Source organism: Triticum aestivum, chromosome 3A (assembly GCF_018294505.1).
Source record: "Triticum aestivum cultivar Chinese Spring chromosome 3A, IWGSC CS RefSeq v2.1, whole genome shotgun sequence".
NCBI classification, from domain to species: domain Eukaryota; kingdom Viridiplantae; phylum Streptophyta; class Magnoliopsida; order Poales; family Poaceae; genus Triticum; species Triticum aestivum.
The window spans coordinates 39,006,738-39,031,524 of NC_057800.1; the positions used below are offsets into that span (position 1 = coordinate 39,006,738).

Below are 24,787 nucleotides of genomic sequence, written 5' to 3' on the forward strand. Positions count from 1 at the left end.
ATTGTAGGATAATGTCTAGGCATACATATGTCATTTCCTAGCTTCAAACAATTGTGTCCACTTTCCTGATATAGACCTTGGCTTGCTTTGAAATTGTGCATCTAGAAAATGGCACTTTCTGTAAACTTGTTTGAAATTTTCATAAATAGCAGTCACCTTAAATTCTACATCACTCATACGACTGGTGCCTGTTAAAACGATGTAATTAAGTACAATATTATTGTAATTGTACTACACATGTTATATATGACGAAGTAAGATGGAGATGGAGTAAGTACATATTGATCCAAAGGCTCGGAAAAATGACTGAGCCCCAAGAAAATTGCAGCAATATGCAAATTCAGTTCCAGTAATCAAGATACTCCCTCCGGGAGTTTGACAAAAAAACTACCACATTTCACGAATCTATCCCACAGAACTACCACATTTTGAAAACTGACCAAAAACTCCAGATTAGTGCTGATTTCATGACAAAAAACTACCAAGTTCACTTGATGACAGATTTAACCATTTTAAAAGCAAATTTGACAGGCCTGGCCCACCGGTCAGGACGGCTGCCGTGCTAATGGCTAACGGCGCTCGCCTGCCGCCCGTTAGCCACGCGCGAAGGTCGGCGGTGCCAGGGACGAAGGAGCCGAGCAGGGGGCGGTCGGGACCGAGCACCGACCCCGGCACGCGGACGAAGCTGGAGCCCGACGGCCCTTCCCCGCCGCGGCGCCGCTCCCGGCCGAGGAAGCCGACGAGGGAGGAGTAGTGGCACGCGCCCTCCGGCCAGCTGCGTCAGGAAGGACGGCTCGGTGACGAGGTCGTGCCAGCGCTTGCGCGCGGCCGTGCAGCGGAAGAGGTTAGCGACGCCGGGCACACGCGCGAGGATCTCCAGCACCACGTGCTCTGGCAGCCTCACCAGCGAGGGCGCTTCCGGATCCCTCATCTCGATCTCCTCCCGTGACGCGACCGGGTCCGACCGACGCGCCTGGCTAACGGGCGGCAGGCGAGCGCCGTTAGCGGCTGCCGTCCTGGCCGATGGGCCAGCCCCGTCAGAAAGGCGGTTAAACTGGTTAAACCTGTCATCAAGTGAACTTGGTAGTTTTTTGTCACGAAATCAGCACTAATCTGGAGTTTTTGGTCAGTTTTTAAAATGTGATAGTTTTGTGGGACGGATACGTAAAATGTGCTAGTTTTTTGTCAAATATTCTCCCTCGGCTTCTTTTGAGTTTGCGTATTAGGTGCAGCCGGATATCAAGGAGATGATGGATTGCTTAAAATCGGACTATTTTGCCCCTGGTTTGTTGCAAGGATAAGTTGGGTTGGTTACTGTGCGCATGCAGAGGATTGGCTGCACTTGCTGGGTGCCTAAATTCTCGTGCACGTACTGCTCTCTTTCTCCATCCTTCTGCATCCTTGGGAAGATGCGAAAGACATGGGAGAGAGAGATTGGAGTTAATGCAATGCATGGGCATACTAAGAAAGTTCTGCCAAAATATGCCAATGCGCAGAGCATTGAGGAAAAAACCAATTTTTCTTAGACGCAGACAAAATAGGACCGGAGGGAGTACATACACACCGTCCTAAAATATCCACCTATGAATTTTTATGTTTTTGTGTTTTTTATGCTGGCCCAAGCAACCAATTTTGCCAAACTAAGAATCACCTGTCAATTGCAAGGCCCGAGCCAAGGAGATATAACAACTTTGGATCTTTGACTCCACTTGCTGCAGCACCATCACTTGAGACCATAAAGTACTAGCGGTGCCCTTTGCTTCCTGAGAGAGAACAGAATAGCACACTGCATGGACGATGATTTGGTCGTTTCCGAGGTACTCCCTCCGTTCCAAAATAGATGACTCAATTTTGTAATAAGTTAGTACAAAATTGAGTCATCTATTTTGAAACGGAGGGAGTAGGTTGCAAAGCCAGCAATAATCAACAAACATCATCAGTTGTTCTCTATATCATTTCAGGCATTCCCGTCTTTGAATCAACTCAGGTCGCAAGCCAAAATAGGTAAGCAACATGAAGGAACCCTAGCCCTAGTCCTCTTGTTTCCAAGGTAGGAAGCAAGATCAACAAACCACATTTTCATCTCCATCCCAGCGTATGTTGTTCTATTCCGCTTGCCGTGTCCAAGTTTGTACATATCAAACACGATATCGGGTCCTCTGATTTTGTGGTTTCCTAGCTCTTTTTGTAATTCAGAATTTGACTTTTCCTTTTTCGCTGAGCAAAGACAACATTTTTTTAAGCACAAACCTAGAACAATAGTTCTACAGTATTTTTCATTAATTAAGAACAACAAAAGTACAATATATACAAAATAAAGTCAAAGAAAAAACAGAAAGCAGTCAGGATTATCCAATGCCAGTTCTTGTGACTACCATGTTCAAATTCCAATTGATAGGTTGCTAGTGCAGATCATCAAATAAGTGCACCAATCCATCCTTGCAGAACAGCTAGGTGTTTTGCCTTGATTCTGTGCTCCAGTAGTTTCAAGTCCTGTTTGAGCTTAAACTTCCAGCAATTTACACTAGGTACCTCATTTCTGAGACGTTTCCATTCCTTTGAATCCATATGTTCCAGCAACTTTGAATGACAATTTCCATAGCAATTTGAGGGGGAAGCAGCTGATGGGCTAATAAGATATCATCAAAAACAGAGATACCTAATTTCTTTGAGGGGAGGATACTGCTCCAACAATCTTGGGAGAAGCAACACTACCAAAAAAATTGTCTTGAAGTTTCTTCGGTGTTTTCATTACAAAAGACACAGTCATAGCAATCCGGATGGAAGGATTTCCCGTTCAGTAGATTGCTGGAGTTAATGCTATCATATAGGAGTAGCAGAACAAAATCTTATGTCTGAGCCTGCAGGAACACTTCCAGATCCATTTGAATAACACATGTTCACCCTCCTTGGGGCAAAGGTTATGATACATTTTAATTGAGGAATATTTATTTCTCTGCCCACATCATTTCCATAGATCATTAGCATGAGGTTGCTTTTCTGATCAATCAGACTCTGAAGCTCAATGAACTAGTTGTAGTCTTGAGCAAACAAAGGAGTTTGGAAGAATTGAGTTGAACCTTCAGAATTTATCCAAGTAGCCACAGTTTGATTATCATTTATCACAAAGGAATGCAGCTGTGGAAATTTTGCCATAAAGGTTGATCACACCGTCATGCCACATAAGAGTAGCTCTCCCATTACCTAATTGACATATTGGAAAGAAAACATGTCCTAGCAATAATATTAAAATTTGATTCGTCTGCAGATCTAATGGAGAATTTCGGCCAGACCTAAAAGGATTACGTGTACACGGAGTTGGATCGGATCATACTTTGGATGCATTTGGGTTGTACTGAAGAAGGTGGTGTACTGTATCAGTTGTTTTTTTTTTGAAAACAAATTGACTGGTGTTTGTATCAGTTTTTTCTAGGCAGAAAACAAAACTATATAAATGTTAAGGAATCTTGCATCTGAAAGATTAATTTATTTGTCTCTCTCTCTCTCTCTCTATCCCTAAGCTACAGTGTTTGCCAGCAGCTTAATCTTCCATTTGTTCAAGTGGTTTCTGGAAGCTACAGTGTTTGTCAGCAGCTTAAGCTACAGTGTACTCTCTACACGTCAAGGATAGGCTGTATCTGGAGTGCAGATAGAGCATGTGGTTTCTGGAAGCTGCGGCACCTTCGAGAGGCTTCGTGCAAAACGTTAAGCCCCTGCAAGCCACTTCGATATGGAGAGTCCATTCTGTATGATGGAAGGAGGGAGTACCTTCCAATCCTACCAAAAGCATGCATACTCCCAAATCCCACTCATCTGTAGCTAGTACAACAGAGTTTCACTTGTGAGCTTATTTATGTACCTTCAAAGCTTCAAATGGAAGCCCTTCACGTATGCGCCTTCACTGCGCCCATTGCCAGTCGTAGTCGCTAGCGGAATAGATCGAGTGACTAGAGTCGTCCTTTCTCACCAACCAGCTGATAACGTTTATTTATCGCGTGTCCAGGCATTACGTAAAATTTATGTGCAACTGCATTGCTGTCACTTTGGTTTGCTCAAAAATAGATACGAGAAGCGCTGAAAAATAATGATGTACAAGTTTATGGAGCATTGTAGCAGTACTAAAAAATAACCAAAACTCATTTCAACTATCATTTACAAATTTATTTTTAAAAATTCAAAACTTGCTATGTGAACAGTTATAATCAGCTAACTTGCTAACTCCTTATTTTGAAATTTATAAAAGATGCAATTACATGTTTTAGATGAACATGTGCAAAAATCTCGTGTGTAGTTGTGAAAATACATTATGGATGAGCGATGTTTCATGGAATACTAGTTTTTGTTTGTCATCTGCAAAGCAAAACAAAATGTGGTAGTAGGTAATTTTCAAAGGTGCATTTCAGATCACCAATTTTTATGCAGGTCACACATAAAAAATCTGTTAAATCTATCAAATGTTTAGTGCACGCTAGCATGTACACACACTAGTGCAGAACCGGGCTATAGCCCCGGTTCGTAAGGCCCTTTAGTGCCGGTTCGGTAACCGGCACTAAAGTGTGGGCACTAACCCCCCCCCCCCCCTCCTCCTTTAGTACCGGTTTCGCACGAACCGGTGCTAAAGGGCAACCACGTGGCACGAGGCGCGCCATGGTCTGGGGGACCTTTAGTCCCGGTTGGTAAGGATTTTTTTTATTTTTATTTTTGAAATAAAGTAAAAACAACCCGTCTACTGGGCCGACACGGCCTGCATACGACTAGAAACACAATCTCTAGTTGGGCCAGGATGCAGCCCCGGACGGCCCAGTAGGCCCCACAGGGCAGAAGACTTGCAATAGGCCCACAAAGGCCTGCTTAGAGAGGAGCTCGACACGGTAGCCACGGCGGGGCTTATAAACCGGTGCGAGCTCCTCTCAACTAGCGAGGTGGGACTAAACATTGTGCACTGCGGGTGGCAGCACACCACCTTTAGTACTGGTTGATGGCTCCAACTGATACTAAAGGGGGAGGGTCTTTAGTACTGGTTGGAGCCACCAACCCGTACTAAAGGCCTTTAGTACCGGTTGATGGCTCCAACCGGTACTAAAGACCCCCCCCCCCTTAGTACCGGTTGGAGCCACCAACCCGTACTAAAGGCCACCACCTCTTTAGTACCGGTTCGTGGCACGAACTGGTACTAAAGGTTCGCCACGAACTGGTACTAATGAGTGCCGCCCGCCTGGCCGTTGGAACCGGCACCATTAGTGCCGTTTCAATTACAAACCGGGACTAATGGATTTCACATTAGACCCTTTTTCTACTAGTGACATTAGAGTATTGTCTATATTTTGAGGCTATAAGTATACTCTCTTCGTTCTAAATGCCACCACAATTAGGATAAAATCATCACAAACAACTCCTTAGTTATAGCAGCATAATATTGATTAGATTTGGTAGTTTTAGTGAACATATTTTAGGAAGCGGTTCAGTTCTCTATGCAAAATATATTAGATCAAACAAATTGAAACAGACACGAGCAAGATCCATCATGAAACAAAAGGTTTCATCATGATTTTCTGAAGTTCCTCTATCAACAATTTTTTGCATATCATTTACATTTTTATAAGAATACATTTTTTCACATTTTAAGAGATTATTTCACATGCATACTATGCTTTCTTAGGGTACTCGCAGTCTCTTTTGTGTTCTTATTAGGGGATCCTCTTGCTTCTTTTTTGTTTTGGTTTTTGAGATGAGGGGATCCTCTTGCTGATTCTCCGCGATCTGTGGCCCTGTTGTGGGAATACTGCAGGCCCACTAAAAGCCCGGGGGCAAGGTTTGGTAGGCTATTGTGCTGGCCCCTCCTGCGCCACCCTAGTCCCTACAACCGCCGACGTAGCTCCGGCGAGGCCTGCAGCGGCGGCGATCTCAAGCCTCTCCTACTCCTTCCATTCGTTTAGAAATCTAATGGAGAATTTCGGCCAGGCCTAAGAGGATTACGCATACACGAAGTTGGATCACATCATACTCTGAATGTATTTGTGTTGTATTGAAGAAGGTGGTGCACTGTATCAGTAGTTTTTTTTCTTAAAAATTGACTATGGTGTTTGTATCAGTTATGTCTAGGCAGAAAATGAGAGATTTCCAGATGAAAACAAACTATATGAATGCTATGGAATCTTGCACATGAAAGATTAATTAATCCGTGTCTCTGTGTCCCTAAAAATAAGCTTCAGCGTTTGTGTGCAGCTTAATCTTCCATTAGTTCCATGCGCTTAACACACATACGCTACCGGTTCCTAGCACATGTTTGATTATTGTAGAATGGTGAGCTACCTCTACTTTGACTTGGATGAACCATGGCAGAAGAAGACGGAGAAGGATTCACATGAGGAACAACTAGCTAAGCTACACGTCAAGGATCTGTTGTATCTGGACTGCAGATAGGGCATGGAGTTTTTGGAAGCTGCAGCGTTTTGGAGAGGCTTCGTGCAAAACGTTAAGCCCCTGCAAGGCACTTTGATAGGGAGAGTTCATTCTGTACAAAGGGTTCATATTTCCAAGTACATTAGCACAAGTGGTGCCCTCTACTTCATACTAGATACTGCTTGAGGAGAAATAGCTAAATTCTTGACACCTTCCAATCCTAACAAAAGCATGCATACTCCCAAATCCCAATCATCTCTAGCTAGTACAATAGAGTTTCACTTGGGAGCTTATTTATGTACCTTCGAAGCTTCAAATGGAAGCCCTTCATGTATGCGCCTTCAGTGCACCCATTGCCAGTCGTTGTCGCAAGTGGAATAGATCGAGTGACTAGAGTCGTCCTTTCTCACCAACCAGCTGATAACGTTTATTTATCGGGAGTCTAGACATTACACAAAATTTATGTGCAACTACATTGCTGTCACTTTGGTTTGCTCACAAGTAGTAAGCGATCCTTTATGCACCGTGACTATTGCCAACTTGTCAACTGCTGTGAAATCTAATGTGGTACCTTCGCATTGCACATTCGCAAGCAGCAAAAAAGTTAGTTCAGTCATACCTTGGTTGATCTCTCTATGAGCGACCGATTTTTACCAGTACAATTGCAAACCCTCGCAGTATCCGATGCCACACAGATTACGCATTGAGTTACTTGAGTTGAGCATCAAGTGCCCTATACATTAGGCATTTCTGATGTGTGCCAAGTCTCAAGCATTTTCAGGATCAGCGTACCATTTTTTTTCTAGATTTGCAACTTAGTCTGAAAACTTCATATTAACAGGTTCACCCTTTTGCCACAATTCAGAGATGTTCTCTGTAAGCGCTTACTTTGGCCCCAATCCAAAGCAAATTCTCAAGTGAACTCCAAGAAATGTGATACAGGTTACACAGATTTGCCTTTGGCTGCACTCCTTTCTCATCTCATTATTTAGGAGTACTCCATTATTTAGACCCATGATTTTCTACTCCATCTCCGTGTCCAAGAGATGAAGCTCTTCAATGTCCTGTTTTCCTACGTTCTCCTCCTTGTCCTTGTCCTCTATACACCAGCAAGCCTATCAGATAGTCCACCTCTTCAAGATGTGTGCCCTATGGCACCTCAGAGTGAAAGGAAGCTGTTCATGAACGGTCTGCAAGAACCCGATCGAGCACCATACAGGCTTATGATTTCAAGACACTGCTTCTCAACCATGCTGGGAAACTAGACAACATGGTCCGGTCATTGGCGAACATCGTCACTGCTGCTGAGTTCCCTGGCCTCAATACCCTTGGCATGTCGATAGCATGGACCGACATCAACCCCTACTGGTTAGTGCTTCCCCACTCTCACGGTCTCACCCAAGGGCATCCGAGATGATGTTTGTCCACGATGGCAGTGTGCTGGCCGGTTTCTTGGACTCAACAGGTAAGCTGTTTCAGAAGAGACTCTGTGAGGGGGATGTGTTCATCTTTCCCCGTGGTTTGGTTCACTTCATCATGAACTATGGTCTCCGTCTTGCGACAACGTTCTCGATGCTCAACAGTCAGAACCCTGGTGTGGTTGGCATCACCCATGCGATGTTTTCATCAGATTTTGATGTAGTTGAGGGGCTGATGGGTAGAATGATGAAGTTCAGAGAGATGGAAATCCCTGGCAACAACACTGCTGATTTTCCATGGACTTACTAGTGGATCCAATTATTATGAAGTTGATCCATGGATATGATTTTCACGTTTCAATTTGGTTATGTATATGGACATGATTTCAGTCTAGTGATGTGTCTATACTCTATGCTGTATATACCATGTGATGTAGCTGATTAATTTCTGTAGGAATTATAAAGATCAGTATCGCGGCACACAGATTTTTTTGGAAATTTTTGACACCCAGATTGGGAGCAGAACCTTCTATCTGTTTACCTTACAGGTGGCTTGTTAAGCCTGGACCCTTGTTGTGATGATAATAGTAACAATAATCCTGGACGCTATGCATTATCTCTCTATGGTGTTGTTTCTTTGTCGTTAGTGTTGCACAAGAACAACAAAGTTTTTCAGCCTTATTTCAGCTGTGACATGAGATTTCCGTCAAGCGACAGCCCACCAATCTCTTTGATTCGGCATCACCAAGGTTGGCGTCCTTCGTACTGTATGTGTCGTAGCCTTGCTTTTCCTTTTGCTTTACTCACTGGAACTCCATGCTGTTTTTCTAGTGTTGTTGTCTTTTGCTCCTTGCAGTTGAGGAGGTCCCTTTCTTTCCCATGCCTTCTATCTCACTCTGAAAGCTCCCCTCCCCTACTTGCCAATGTAATGTACACTTGTTTGTGAGATGCTTTTGTAGCTGAGAAAATGCTCACTGCTACTAGATGCCAATACTTAAAGTGGAAAAAGAATGATTTTGGTTTCACATATCGACTTGAGAGAGAGAAAAAATCAGCACCGGGGGAGCTCCCGCGGCAGTGATCTGGACCATCTTCCCGGTTCCAACTTCTTTGGGACTAGAATTGCAAAATGTTGTGAAATTTGATGTCATATACCTTGGTATGGAGCATTACATGGTCACAGCACTAGCAGAGATAATTCAGTCCGACTCGATACACGCTAGGCATGGTTGGTCTTTCCTTAAGCAGGAAAGTAATTCATGACTGGCTTCTCGTGTACAGTACGCTAGCTGTGTTGTGTGACTTGTGTCTGTGTCATACTCCCTCCGTCCGAAAAAAGTTGTCCAGCGCGCAGTGTACTGGTGTTTTTGCAAAAAAGTCCTCGGAGTTTTAAATAGATCCCCGTCTCCATCTTCTTCCTCCGTCGTCCCCGCGCATCGCCTGGGCAGGCGCCGCCCAGCTGATTTCGCCGCCGCCCACCACCACGAGCCCACCTGCGCCTCTGATTCCGCCGTCGCCGCCCGCCACCTGCGCCTCTGATTCCACCGCCGCCACCCACCTGCACCTGCGCGATTCCGCGCGTCGTCACGGGTGCCGTCGTAGGATTCTTCACCTGCGCCGGCCAGGACGTGCGCCGTCCAGGAACTGCTCTGCCGCCACTGAGGACCCACGCCGGAGCATTCCCCTCCCGCCACGACCACCTCCGCGCGTTCCCCTCCAGCCACGATCCGCTCCGCGCGTTCCCCTCCTGCCAAGATCCCCTCCGCGTGTCGCCGGAGCCTCCCGCCGTGATCCCAGGCCGCTTCCCAGGCCGCTTCCTCGCGCCCGCGGCCGCCGCTCCTCTCTGGCGGCTTCGGCAGGCAGGGCCACGCGGGTCTGCCCGGCGGCTAGACGACCGGGCGCCTGATCGAGCCACGCCCCTCGCCGCCACTGCCTTTTTCCGCCCCACCCCTCGCCGCTGCTGCTGCCCGTCTGTGCCGCAAGAGGTAAAGTTCAGTGCTGCTGCCTGTAAAAATTCAGTGTACACATTTAAATTCAGTGCTGCTGCATGTACTAGCAACTTTTGATGAAATTGAAGTTCAAATTTAAACTGAAGTTCAAATTCTTATGTGGTCTTCAACTGCAGCGGCCAGTGTGGATCCAAAAGACTGCATTTATGTTTGTGTTGTGTGGCTTTGATGAAATGCTTGCTTGCTGAAATTGTAGCAGCAACAACTATGGCTGAATGATGAACAGATTATAGTGGTGAGCAATCTATCAATTTATTTTGGAAACAATTAATATGATTCCACCAGATTACTCAAGGCTGGAGTATATTTCCAAATATTTTCAGCTACTGTATCTTGATTCATCTTGATTCAGTAAACTGCAGTAAACTGCATTGTGCTCCGAATAGTGCATAGTTATGCAATAAACTGCAGTAAACTACAGTAGTTTATTCCCTCTCAGAGTCAAACTGAATTTTTTGAATTTAGTCAAACTGAATACTCAGACTCAAAAAATGGGGAACTAATTAAGCCTTTGAAAAGTGTACTGCCAAAATGAATGAGCAAGCTTGTTAGAGGTAAAGAGAAGAGCATTAGTTCAGTTATAAGAAGAAGCTGAATACTTAGCCTCATTTATAAATCAGAAATTTAGTTTGGATCATCTTTTGTCATTATGGCAGCCATTTGTAGTTTGGATCTTCTTCTTCTTCTTCTTCTTCTTCTTCTTCTAGACATAGCCCTAAAATTTCTACTCACTGATTTGACAAGCAATACTTCTAGACACAGTTTCAGAAATCCCAGAAAGTTGCTGCACCCTTTACTGAAAAGGGGCAAAACTAATCATGTACTCTGAAGAAATGTTGCAATGTTGTCACAGTAATTACTTGATCAAAATAATTTTGTCCTTACCTGAATGAACTTGATTTAGTTAACTGAATAAACTTGCGGCTTATTTTTTCCTTGCATTTAAGTATATTCTTACAGAAACTTGGCCTACTTTTGTGTAACTCTAGTTACAAGCAGCAGGTTTCTTATCAAATGAAACAACATGATCTATAGATTGATCTGTAATGGCAGAAACTGAATAGAACAGCAGCAACAAGATCAGCAGGCATCTTATCAAATGACTGAAATAATATCTTCAATAAATACTCCCTCGTTGAGCTTGCAGCATTCGAAATGCTCGAGATGTCAATTGAATGTTAACTAAGATGTCAATTGAGATGTCGGGCAGATCATCTTACTCTAAATTGTTCTCCTGCTGTCCAATTCAAATTGTCCTCCTGCTGAATGTTATCTCAAACAATTCAGAAAACTAAATATTATCTCAAACAATTCAGAAAACTGAATTTTATCTCAAACAATTCTGAAGACTTAATGTTGAAGAAAATGTTGTTCAAATTCTGTGCTGAAATTCACTGAAAAGAAAAAAGAACAAGTCTGTGAGGATGAAATATCTACTGCTTGCTTTACTTCAATGTTTTAAACTTTTGTTAGCTAGCAGCTCCTGAAAAGAAAAAGGAACAGGTCTTTATTTGAATTTATTTGAGTTTATTTGGAATTCTTCTTCTTCTAGTCTTACTACTACTGTCAACATTCACAATCTATATAAAACAATTGACAGCTTCAGAACATTCAGTTAGCTTATGAACAAGGAGTACTGTTAATATCTACTTTTCCCTTTCTTGGTTTCTTTGCTTTTTGTCTAGGATTTTTCATGGTTTTCTTGTTATACTTATATGCTAACCATTCATCTCTTATTGTGTCATGTGTATGTCTTTGTGTCATGTGTTCAATGAGAAAAGATTGGAGTGTGTCATGTGAATTAGTTGATTTTTTTTGAATTTACTTGATTTTATTTAATTATTTGAATTATTTGGATTTATTTGTAAGAAGATGAAGAAGAGATCCCATGGTGTAGTTTCAGAACTGGACATTTCTGAACATTTGCATAACTAGATCAACTAGGATTGTCAAGATCAATTATGTCATAACTGCACTAACTGAATTTTCAAATTATATGCATGAGGAAATGTGTAAAAAATGTACTGTTGTAGCACCACCACCTGATCATTCCTCATCAGCAGCTAGTTAGACACTGAAACTACATATTCTAACCTCGGCATCAGCATCAGCAGCAGTTCCACACTGAAAGAAACCTCCAAGATCAAAATGCACTGAGCAAGCTAGACACTGAAACTACATATTCTGATCTTGCATAATTAAAGGGAAATCATGCTACCAAACTGAACATACTAACAGAACAGAGTATGCATGGTTCCAAAAAAAAGAAAAGAACATTTGACAGTAAGAATAAGAATTTGTTAACTGACATTTAGAGAGCAAAATCTGTAGATTTCTGAACATTGGTTAATTTTGACTATTTAGAGTGCAAAAATGTTCAGATTCAGAAACATTGTTGGACCGACAGGAACATTGTTCGACAAAGCAATCTACATCTATAAGCCTGACCAAGAACTTGCAATGCTGAAAGATCAATCCAAGAAGATGGCATCAATCTACACCTATAAGCCTGACCAAGAACTTGCAATACTGCAATGTTGAGGGACAATTCAGCAATCCCTATGAACCTCAGTATGAAATCTTGAATCACTGATGTGATTATTTCTACACAAATTGCAGATATACACAAATTGCTCTCAGATTCTTGCAAGCAGAGGAACAAATTGGGCATACCTTGGATGGGGTAGGCGAACTGGAAGACGACGACGAGGAGTACCCGGACTATGGGGGCGCCGCCTTCACCCCGGCAACCGGCCAAGCTTCTCCACCGGAAAAGGAAGGAAAGGTGAGAATTTTGCTCACCGCTGCTCTCCCCAACATGAAATTTTGCTCTCCACTGCTCCTCCAGCTAACATGAAGTTTTGCTCCTCCTGCACTCCCCTCACGACGGCGGCGAATTGACGGCCAGGTGAGGATTTTTGTCGCTGCAAGGCACCGAATCGACGGGCAAGGGTGGAGGAAAGGTGAGTATTTTAGGGAACAAATCGAAAGGCAGGGATGGGGGAGCGGTAGAGCTGCGTGGTGGAGCTGCGGGTCGCGGCGGCGCGGCGTGGCGGGTGGAGCTGCGCGGCATCGCCCGTGTCGCGGGAGAGCGGTGGAGCGGCACGGCGGAACGACGCGAGAGGAATGGTGTCGGAGGGGATGATGGACTGCGGGTTCTGTCGGACTTTCTTCGAGGGGTTTTTTGCAAAAATGCCACGAAGACAACTTTCTCGGACGGAGGGAGTACATCTTAAAGGCTAATTGAGATGAAACTTAAATGTCATATACAATACAATACACTTCCCTTATAAAAAATACAATACGCTTTCCTAGGCACGACAATACCTGTGTATTGTTAGTACCTTCTAGGACTTTGACAACCTCAGACATTTGAGGCCTTCTCTTGCAATCAATTTGTAGATACCACATTGCAAGCTTTATCATCTGAATTACTTCTTTCTCATGTGGTTGCATGTCGTTAATGTTCTTGTCAATCAAATTTACCAACTGATCAGTCTTAACTTTTTCATCCAATAGGGTAATAAGATGGATGCTCTCTTCAGACCGGCAAGTGTCGAGTTTCTTTCTTCCACTGACAATGTCCATGATCACAATGCCAAAGCTGTAAACATCATCCTTCTCTGGAGGCCATAGTCTGGAGTGAAAATCAGTGATCAGTTTGGAGTCAGACTTATGCGGCAGCTATGCCGAATCAGTAGCAGCTCCAGGGCTGGATGTCTTTTTGAGTGGTCGATCTAGTCGTCCATTCATTCTCTCCATGCTTTCTACCTCTATGGTAATAAGTTGTAAGTCACGCCTTTTGAAGTGAAGATACTATGATGGAACGGTGCCATTCCCGTTGAATGAGCAGCCTGCGTCGCAATTTTTGCTCGTATATGTACCCATGGAGTGCTCCACAACACAGAGTACTCACCACTGCCATCTGCATCGTGATTTCCACTTGTGTCTGTTATGTTGAATCAGAGTCTTGAGTTTTGTTTTAGGCTCCTGCTGGCTGCGATGGCCGGCAGCTTTCTATGGTTCGCGTGTTTAATTTACTTTGCAGTCCACGTTCAACAACAAATATGGACACATGGTGTTACTAGAGTATATAAAAAAGGTTGAACTAGGACAGGGCCAGCCTTACTTCTGGAGCTGCTACTTGTTTGGTTTCCTTTCAACTCCGTGTGTACGCAAATCTTTGACTGATGATTTTGTTTTATCAATGTGTGCATTTCATACAGTGTTGTAACTTGCGGTTACAATATAATTTACTGGTAGATCATTCCACAAGCTTGGGAAGCGGTCTACTGAGTACTGACGACGCTGGGGAGGTCACAGGGAGGTACATTAATTCGACAGCATTTTATTGGCCGGCCTAGATATTTTATCTACCACCGACAGGCCTGTAATGCTATTGTGTTCGCCACCAAGGGAGGCACTTCATCAAGAACCTGATCGCCATCTCTAATGCTGAGATATCTGGGAGAGAACTCAGGCAAAAGCAAGTCCCCTGTCGTGTTAGCGCATAACAAGGCACTTCATGATGGAAGCCAAGGCCCTGGATTGATGTTGTGGCTGCTCGTCCTTAGAGTGAGGACCCCATCTTGTGCAATGCATGGAAGCCGCACCGTCATTGCTGCTGGCAAATCCATGGTATATGAACTCCCCGATGCCCTCAACACCATCATGGAAACAGACGATCAAGAGCACGCACAATCAGATCAGACCTGGCATGGGTGCTTTGCTGGATTTCTGAGTGGAGCTTCTTTCGCTGTCTCTTCGATTGTGTGGGTAATGATGGGAGGAGTAAGGTAACTATTGCTACTACTCCCTGGCCATGAACTGCCAACCGGAGAAATGATGAAGTCAGTTTTGCTAGTTCAATGAATGCCGATGCTCGGAATCAATTGTAGAGTCAATGTTGCTCTCTCCTCATTACTTCATTGCCACATAAGCAAATTTGCTGAGTTGGACCCGATGTTACTGCTGAAGTTACTCCCACTGTGGCTAGTCTAATACTCCAATTTTATCTGGAGTGGCCATCATGCAGATCTAATTGAATTTCCTTTTTTTATTGAAGAGGGCAAAAATGGACTATGCACACATTTCTGCAATAATACTACAACTTATGTTTCAGCAGAATGACTCATTCTGTGCAGAGTGCTCAAATTCTTGGGTTTTTTAACAATTTTTCCTGCACAATGAGAGAGATTTGTTGTACAATAAGTGGTGCCCAGAGGGCAGAGGGGGTAGTATCAAATGAATCAAGTTCTTAAGTTTTGAAAGATGGACCGGTTCCCTCAAAAGATGGAACAATATGGCTTTCAAACCGTTATGAAAATTTTAAAAGATAAATAAATATGAATTTTTTTTCTGTCGACAGCCAAATGCAAAATGCTAAACAAATGAAGGCTTTTTTTTTGTTCCCTTTGACAGCTAGAGAGCTTTGCTATAATTCTTCCAATCAGTATATTTAGGATTTTGCGCTTGCAAAGCTCTGCGCAAGGGATGAAAGCATCATCACAATCACACTGACTGCAGCTACAGGAACAGTGGGCTGCATTGCATTGCAGCCGAACATCCAGCACTATGTTCTCTGAACTTTGGAACAATATCACACTAGTCAGATGGTTACAGCTATGGCATGCTTGTGTTAGAAACAGCGAGTACGAGGCATCTGGTTTACGGCCGTGCAAAAGACTAATGCATGCAGCAGTGTACTTCAAACAAAAGGCAGGTTGATCGTTGCAGTACACATGGTTTCTTCAACGACAGGCAGACAGGCTTCTGCTTATGCTCAAAACTGGGTTTTTCTCTTCTTTTTGATCAATGCAGTCAATCATAGATCATTGAACATTTCCAGCACACGAATCTACAGAGAAGTACTCTGATGTGGCACATCTCTGTCCGTGCCTCTTGGTGTTATCAACCATTTTTCCTTCCTCCATTACACACTGAAGAAAGAAAATGTGTTCAGTTCAGGTTGAGGAGAAACCAATGCAAGCAGGCCGCACAACATAAATGGCAACACCTTCGGATCTGAACAATTTGGGAACAATACTAAACTGCTGCAGAAAGCTTTGCCACCAGGAGGTACTCGACATCCTTCTCAATCTACAGGAAAATATGAGCTTCACAATCAAACTGTAAAAGCACACACCTACAGGTTTAATTCCACTTGCCAACAAGGAAGCTGCTCTACTCGCAGCAGTTTCAGCTGTCCAGTTCCTGCGATTTCAAGTATCTTCAGCACCAAATAGCTGAGTCAATGATGAGTACTTTGGCTCATATGAACCATTGCAAGGTAAGTATTGGACAAGCGGCAGCAAAGCAAAACTCACTTTCAAGACAAGAAAGTAGACATGCTTTTCAAACCTCAGCTGACAAGCACACTCAAACAAACACGTTTCGGTGATACAACATGGCACTGAAACTAAGCACAAACAACTAACAGAAACAAGAGACCACGAAATCCGACTTGATACAATACTAGTAAGCTGAAATTCCCTGGATCAGGTATTCAAAAGGATCTTGCTACATTATACAGACTTGGCTAGAATAAGACACGGTAAGTTGTTTTAGGTAACATATAAACACTGCCGACAACATTTATGGAATGCGACAAATTCATTGACAACTAACATCTGCAGCAGCCCTTCTTCACCTGGGGAAAACAAAAGCACTAATCTATTACTAACTTGATACAGATACAGATAAATTCTAACAGTAACATCTAGGAGTATGTAACAGTGTATGAACAAAACATGTCTACAAACTCATGATCAGCACAGCAACATAAAGAAGAGCTATACAATACCCCGACCCCCACCCCCACCCCCTAAAAAGGAAGAGCTATATCATATTGCTGACTATATCTCCTCGAAATACAGATGGCAACAAAGTAAATCTTCCAACCTTATCACATGAATTTGTGAGGTGATGGAGTTGAATGATGCAGCTGATGCTTGTAGTAACGAAATTGGCAACTAATATATATTGATTGCAACTTATAGATTATGAAACAGCTAAACCAAAGGGGAACTCTGGGGATACAACGTCTGCATATCATTTATGATCCAAAAAAGGGCAATTTTTTACTTAGCATCACCACCATTTTAATTTTTTCCTGTGTTATTAGCATGTGTGAATCCCTATAGTCGAATGGACAGTAGTTTGAGGATACATGCTACCCACACTGGCCATCAAATATTTTCCAAAGTGAAAATCAAACAGTTCAAATCTCACAAACTATATTCAGAAGATTCTTACCTGTTACCATTTCAGCACATTAGAAGATCTAACCAAACTATCACCTTGTGTATCATGCATCATGTCAGCTCCATCAAGTCCACCAGCAATGGATGTGCATAGAAGCATAAGGCAATCATTTAATAAAGTTTCAACAAAAATATAAATGGATATGAGAAGGCAACAGTGAGTATATTACTATATTACATAGATGAATTGACAAATATAAGAAAAAGATGCACTCTTTTATTTACATTTTACAACTAACTAGTAAGAAATAAAACTATATATGTTGCTTTTTGAAAGGAATATTCATTTAAACAATATATATATATATATATATATATATATATGTATATACGTATCTCATAATAAAGTTTAGCTTATAAGAATGGAAGACATGGCCTAGCATTGATCTCATTTAACTCATCACTCCTCATTTCAAGAAGACAAAATAGAAACATGCGAAAAATCATAAACACTACCAGGAAAAGTGATCTTGGGTATTCAAATTAAGTAAACAGAGCATGCTTAGAGACAACAAATGCGGAAAAAAGGTGTGTTGCATAAGTCACTTGCAGGACGAATACAACTACGTTGGATGATAACACAAAAGAAGGCCATAAGCTTGTCTATCTAAGAAATGAATATGAAGCATGAAGACAAATATATTGAATGATAACATATTAAACAATATAGCTATAAGTTTGTCTATATAGCAAATGGACGGTAACTAAGTTTAAGCTGTTACACTTGAGAACCGCGACGGAAGGTATTCGAACATGCATGTACAGAACACACCGAGATTAAGTTACTCCTACAATACGAGGACTAAGGATGAAAAATCACCTGGAGGATAGAAACTGTTGAAAGAATGATAGCGAGTTAAATAACCGTTTTCACAAAGTTTTTTAGACTTCATCGACTTAAGTTGAACCTTATAGGCACCACGGCCCACAGATAGAAGTATTTCATCACTATCCTCAAGGGATCCCAATATACGTCTCACAACTGCCCTCTTTCCTTGAATCTGTTTAGGGAGCCCAATAATCATATGCATGTCAATTGTTTTCCATAGCACCCATGTGGCAACACCGTGAAAATTGATATTCCTCTGCCACATTTGTAAGTGAGGGTAAGACAATATGGCAAACCCAATCGCGCCATCCCCAGCCTGGATGATGCAATGACTACCATGGCGAAAATCATTTGTAAGAGGAGGCCCCCTAATCACAGCTAGGCTCTGCTCATCCAAATCAAACTTAAGTATGTCATTGCTTATAGAATCCAACAACCAGTAAAGGGCATTACCAACAAGCAACCCAGGGGTATGGTCATAAAAAAGCTCAAATGAAACGGTTGATGGAATGATATCACCCCATTCACCAGTCTGAGGAGTAAACACAGGCGATAGGTTGATTATTCCCTCCGAGAGCGGAGATCAGCACCACGTTGAATGGGCTCGAGTGGCAGCTTCCGTGCACGTGGTCATGGTCGATGGCAGCACAGAGCACAGCCCCGGTGAAGCGATTCCTTACGAACTCTGGCGGAACGGCCAAGCGGTGCTGCTCGCCGGTGATAGGTTCGCACATGATGACCTCGTCCCACAGAGTGTCCATGAGAAGGACGCGGCCATGGCGGCAATCAAGCAGTTCGACCATCCACATGGTGTGGCTGTCCATGTCCAGGAGATGCAGGTCGAAACGCTCTGGAGGGATTCGGTCGGGACGGTCCATGATGGGGGTGAAGACGATATCATCCTTGCGGCGGTGGAAGAGGCCGAGGAGGGGCGGCTTCTGGTGGTGGAGGCGGAAGCGGTGGAGGAACTTGGGGTCGGTGGCGGCGCAGCGCCACTGCTTGCAGACCGCGGAGGCCCGGACGAGCGAGGAGGGCTGCGGCGGAAGACGGAGGAGGATCTCCCTCAGGAGGTCGTCGTCTTCAATCGGCGAGGCCAGCGCAGCCGGGAAGACTCCGGGGCGGCAGATCACTTCAGCACCCTCGCTAGTCGCGCGGATCTGGGAACGGGAGCGGCGGCGAGCCACTCCGGCTCCCTCCTCGCTCGCGTGAAGCTGCGGATGGCTGCGGGTCACTCCGACGGCCTCGTCACTCGCGTGGGTTTGGGGCCTGCGGCAGCGGCGGCGGCGGCCGCCGTCCTCGCTCTCTTTCATTTGGGCGGCGGCGGCAAGACCTAGCTAGCCACGGGAACCACACACGGAGGGACGGGGAGCGGAGTGGTGATTTCACCGGTTGTAGCACACTAGCACTTTGTGTTCTGTTGGGTCCCCGTTGTGTTCACCGGACGTCTGCATCTGCAAAATGCGCAACAATTTTTTTTCCTACAGCTTGGTCAAACATTTCTTTTTGTTGTAGCGCAGCAAAAAGGAATATAGCCATTTTATTATTATATCATTGCACAACCTAACAAAACAAACATATGGGTCAATCTAAAGCCATCTTCCGGGCAACTGCTGTCCCCACATCTATAATTTTTGGGGAATTTGAGGATTTGCCACACTTTACCTAACACTTTGAGGATTTGCCCCTTTTACACGGTTAGCATAAGTTTCCAGATTACACCACAAAATCATGACTAAATTGCCCCCGAGCATGAACCAACTCATTCTCTGTTCGTCTCCTCCTATGACGGCAAGCCTTGTTGTGCTTCCTCCTCGCCGCCAGCGCCGGGGACACCTAGACATGCATCAAGGTGGTGGTGTTGGTGGTGCTTTTTTCCAGCGAGCACGACAACCAATGCCTCCTCGACGAGCAAACCCTATGGCACGGTGCGCTGGCTAGCTGCGGTGGACCGACTTAGGCTCCTGGTGGAGGAAATGCAGGACTCGCCGTCTCAAGCTTGATCCTGGTGTTGTGGAAGCGAGTAGGCAGCAACGAAGTCAACCTCGCCGGCGCTAATGACACCGTCGGCCAGCTCGATGCCCTTTTTGTTCCGTTCAAGATGACCGGAGCACGCCGACAACGAGTACGGAGGCCCCGTGACCATGAGACGGGTGAGCGAGCGCGCGCCACAGCTGAGCTGCGACGATGGCGAGCTGGAGGTTCGCGTGACGTCCATGCACACGCGCTTGTCGACGAGGCGTCGAGTGGCCATCATCCTGATGCAGACCGTGCGGGACCCTGCCAGTAGAGGCTCCAGCATCCAAGTCGGCAGCGGCGAGCTTGGGCGCCGGTGCTGCAGCAAGGCCCACTCGGCGTAGAGCACGCAACGTTATTAGTTCTGGCAGTAGTCAACCATCATCTCTTCTTCTTCGTTTTTTGACATGCATCCTTTCTTTCTTTGTTTCCTGTTTTGAGGAGAAAGCTCACTCGAGATCTGAATCGGTGAAGAAGATGGGGAATTTTAGGATGGGCTGAGGGGCATTTTGGACATTGCAGAGTGGTCCATATTATCAGGGGCAAATCCTCAAGTTTTTAGCAAAGTTGGGGCAAAATATCCATGTCAATGTAAACAAGGGCAAATCCTCAAAGTGTTAGGTAAGGTGTGGCAAATCCTCAAATTCCCCATAATTTTGATGACATGCCCTGACCACATATCAGCACTACATTTATTTCGATGGCCACAAGCCGCCCGCTCGCAGACCGAGAGAACCAGCAGTTCTAGTTAGACCCTCTGCACACACACCGTAGGTGCACACTCTATGATCGGTCGTCGTCATCTTCCATCGTCCCACCTTCGGGAGTGATCAGCGTATCGACCTCGTCAGGCCATACTGTTGTCTACGTCACCGCGATGCCAGACGACACCACCATCCTGCACGTATCCATCCACACGCCCGTCGCTGAAACTTGGCTACACCATGCCGCCGAGATCCGCCTTCGGCCTTTCGGTAGATGTAACACCGCTCCTCCTCTTGTCACCTCCAACCAGCACTTGCTCCAAAACGGATGCCCCTAGGAGGGAGAACGTCACCGAATGCGCCATCCTCGTCCAATCCGGTGTACCCAGATCTAGGGTTCCCCCTAGAACATCCCGATCAAGTTGATGCGACCTGCAACAACGATGCCTCGAGAAGGAAACGACGTCAGATATGCCGCCATTGTCCGCCAAGACCGCAGTCAGACACGATTTTCACCGCAAGCCGCGTCATCCCGATCTCGCGGCTGGCTAGAACCACGCGGAGCCTCGCCATGAAGACGTATGTCACCGCCTGTACTCCGGCAGAGATCCTCCATCCCCTCACCGGACCCCTCATCGCGTCGCCGACCATCCAGGTGAAGAACTGACGACGAATCTGGATGGGGTCCAGATCCATGGCCGCCGACATGCCCACCATCGCTAGAGAACTCATCGGTTCCAGGCGGCCATGGGGCTAGCACCGTCGTCGCACAACCAGGGCGCCGCCCTGGCCGCTGCGCGCATGCTCCTCGCTGGACTCGCCCGAGTAGATCCATGAGGGTCGCCGCCGCATCCAACACCCCAACCCCGGTGTCGGGCCCGCCGTCACCGCGGCCTATGCCAGTAGCAGCGGCGGAGGGGAGGCTGCGTTGTGGTTGGCTGTTGGCGTACTTGAGATCGCCCCGAGCGCGCCCTGGGGAGGCATCGCGTGGGGGTCGCGAGAGGTTGCTTGAGGTAGCGCAGCTAGCTAAGGACCATTTTAAGACATACTCCCTTCGTAAACAAATATAAGAGCATCATGTAATATTTTGCTTTGGATGTTACTGTTCATATTATTTGTTTTTTTGTTATGCCAAGAACGTTTAAAGTAAATATGAACCGATTCTTCTTCTTTATCAACAGACAGGGGCAAGGCTTTTGCATCTTTCAACAAAAGAAAAGAAAAGGCTTCAGACCCAGCCTGTCATTTATGAACTCTTAATGTGGCTGTCATTAAGATCCTATAGAATAATTTTAGTTCTTCTGATGTATCTTGTAATATTAAAACTTTTTTCATGTAAAATTAACTCAAGAGAAGCAGTTGTAGATTGTACTAATTTGGAAAGATACAACATACAAGTGTTTTACTCATTTCATTTGGCACATGATACAACAGACAAATATTTTACTCTAGATAAGCGGCCTCATATTTCCATTCTCCTTTTTTCTATTTTTAATTTTTGAAGTTCATGAATATTTTAAAAAATTGTGAACATGTTCCAAATTCATTAAATCTTCCAAATTGATGATCATTTTGAATTCATTAAAAAATATGAATATTTTTAAAGTCAAAAATATTTTTAAACTCGTGAACATTTTTAAATTTGAATAAACCGACCGGAATAAAAAAACTCGACCAAGCACGCTATGTATGACTGTAGTCAACGGGAGGACGTCCCCGGCCAAGCACGAAGACTATATCTCGCGTAGGGCGAGTGTAGCTTCCGTCTCGCTTGAAGGTTTTTGTTCCCTCATCATAACTGGGCTGGCCCGTTTCATTGCTTTACAAGCCAAAGCAATCCTTTGATGTTCACATTTGTATTAATAGCAAAATTTCCTAGATTTGTAAGAAAAAGTTGTGCTCTATGTTGATCACTGCATTCTTAGTATCTTCTAGGACTTTGATAATCTCAGACATTTGAGGCCTTCTGTAGATACCACATTGCAAGCTTTATCATATGAACTACTTCTTGCTCATGTGGTTGCATGTCGTTAATGTTCTTGTCAATCAAATTTACCAACTGATCAGTCTTAACTATTTCATCCAATAGGGTAATAAGATGGATGCCCTCTTCAGACCTGGAAGTGTCGAGTTTCTTTCTTCCACTGACAATTTCCATGATCACAATGCCAAAGCTATAAACATCGTCCTTCTCTGGAGGCCATAGTCCGGAGTGAAAATCAGTGATCAGTTTGGAATCCGACTTGTGCGGCAGCTGCGCCGAAGCAGTAGCAGCTCCAGGGCTGGATGTCTTTTTGAGTGGTTGATCTAGTCGTCCATTAATAAGTTGTAAGTCATGCCTTTTGAAGTGTCCATGCAGATCTAACTGAATTTTATTTTTATATAAGAGGGCAAGAATGTACTATGAACACGTTTCTGCAATAATGCAGCTTATGTTTCAGCAGGATGACTCATTTTGTGCAGACTGCTCAAATCCAGAGTTTTTTGAACATTTTTTCCTGCAGAATCAGAGAACTGTTTTTCCATAGTGTCACCAAAGGATGGAACAATATGGCTTTCAAACCGTTATGACAATTTCAAAAGCTAATAAATATGAATTTTTTCCTGTTGGCACCTAAATATAAAACGCTAAACAAATGAAGCCATTTTTGGTTCCATTTGATAGCTAGAGGGTTTTGCTATAATTCCAATCAGAATATTTAGGAATTTTCGTTTGCAAGCTGTGTGCAAGGGATGAAAGCATCATCAGGCACACTGACTGCAGCTGGAGGAACAGTTGGCTGCATGCCTGCATTGCACCGGAAGGTCCAGAACTCTGCTCTCTTAACTTTGGAACAATATCATACTCCAAGTCAGATGGTTACGGCGATGGTGTACTTGTGTTGGAAACGGCGAGTAACTCAGATGAGGCGTCAGTCAGGCAGGCAGGTTGATCGTTGCAGCACACACGGTTTCTTCAACGCCAGGCAGCCAGGCTTCTGCTTATGCACAAACAATGGTTTTCTTTCTACCTTCCTTTTCAACCGACGTAGTCGAGCATCACCGATGTAGTCGAGCGGTTGGTTTTCCTTTTATCTTTCTTTTGAACCGATGTAGTCGAGCATAGATGGTTGAGCATTTTCAGCACGCAAATATAAAAAGTACACTACACTGATGTCCTTCCTCCATTACACACTCGAGAAAGAAAATGTGTTAAGAGTTCAGGTTGAGGAGCTACCAGTGCAAGCAAGCCGCACAGCATAAAGTGGCAACACCTTCGGATCTGAACAGTTTTGAAACAATAACACATTAGTACTACTGAAACGCACACTAGACAGCTGTAGAAAGTTCAGCCAGTCAAAACTCCCATGCACATACATGGACGGGAGAATAGCAGGAAACCGATATCCATCTGAATCTACAGGAAATTAATGGGAGCTTGTCAATCAAACTGTAAAAGCCCACAACTACATGTCTACAGGTTTAATTCCACTTGCCAACAAGGAAGCTACTCACAGCAGTTTCAGTTGTCCAGTTCCTACGATTTCGGGTATCTTCAGCACCAAATAGCTGAGTACGCTGGCTCATATGAACCATTACATGGCGCTGACTCGCTTCCAAGACAAGAAAGTAGACATGTTTTGCAAATCGCAGCTGACAAGCACACTCAAACAAACAAGTTTCAGTGATACATGACACTGAAACTATCATGGCTCAACAGAAGACCTGCCAGACAAGCACAAACACCTAACAAGAACAAGAGACGATGAAATCCGACTTGAAATAATACTAGTAAGCTGAATTCCCTGGATCAGGTATTCAAAAGCATCTTGCTGCATTAGAGACTTGGCTAGACTAAGACACGGTAAGTTGTTTTAGATAACATATAAACACTGCCGATAACATTGATGGAATGCGACAAAATCAGTGACAACTAACATATGCAGCAGCCCTTCTTCACCTGGGGAAAACAAAAGCGCTAATCTGTTCCAAAAGAGCCATTTTTTACTTAGCATCACCACCATTTAAATTGATTGTCTGTGTTATTAGCATGAGCAAATCCCAGTAGTCCAATGGACAGTAGTTTGAGGGTACATGCTGCCCACATGGGCTGCCAAATATTTCCCAAAGTGAAAATCAAACAGTTCAAATCTCACGAACTATATTCAGA

The 24,787-nt window shown here is 44.3% G+C and overlaps 2 protein-coding genes across 3 annotated transcripts; both read right to left on the bottom strand.

The window, feature by feature from the left end:
- Positions 1–8,920: 8,920 nt before the first annotated feature.
- LOC123060074 (translation initiation factor IF-2-like) lies at positions 8,921–12,964 on the bottom strand. 2 transcript variants are annotated; one of them, XM_044482637.1, is made up of 4 exons: positions 12,503–12,964; positions 11,872–11,953; positions 11,050–11,088; positions 8,921–9,825 (listed from the first exon to the last, which is right to left on the bottom strand). In XM_044482637.1, the coding sequence occupies exons 2-4, from the start codon at positions 11,884–11,886 to the stop codon at positions 9,106–9,108; spliced, it is 774 nt and encodes a 257-aa protein (XP_044338572.1). In that variant the 5' UTR covers positions 11,887–11,953; positions 12,503–12,964; the 3' UTR covers positions 8,921–9,105. The 2 variants fall into 2 exon arrangements, with proteins under 2 accessions (XP_044338572.1, XP_044338573.1); XM_044482638.1 differs by having other exon boundaries at positions 11,872–12,964.
- A 2,841-nt stretch (positions 12,965–15,805) lies between these two features.
- On the bottom strand, positions 15,806–19,331 carry LOC123057772 (uncharacterized). The gene is made up of 2 exons (XM_044480669.1): positions 17,084–19,331; positions 15,806–16,478 (listed from the first exon to the last, which is right to left on the bottom strand). The coding sequence occupies exon 1, from the start codon at positions 19,228–19,230 to the stop codon at positions 18,445–18,447; it is 786 nt and encodes a 261-aa protein (XP_044336604.1). The 5' UTR covers positions 19,231–19,331; the 3' UTR covers positions 15,806–16,478; positions 17,084–18,444.
- Positions 19,332–24,787: the final 5,456 nt, after the last annotated feature.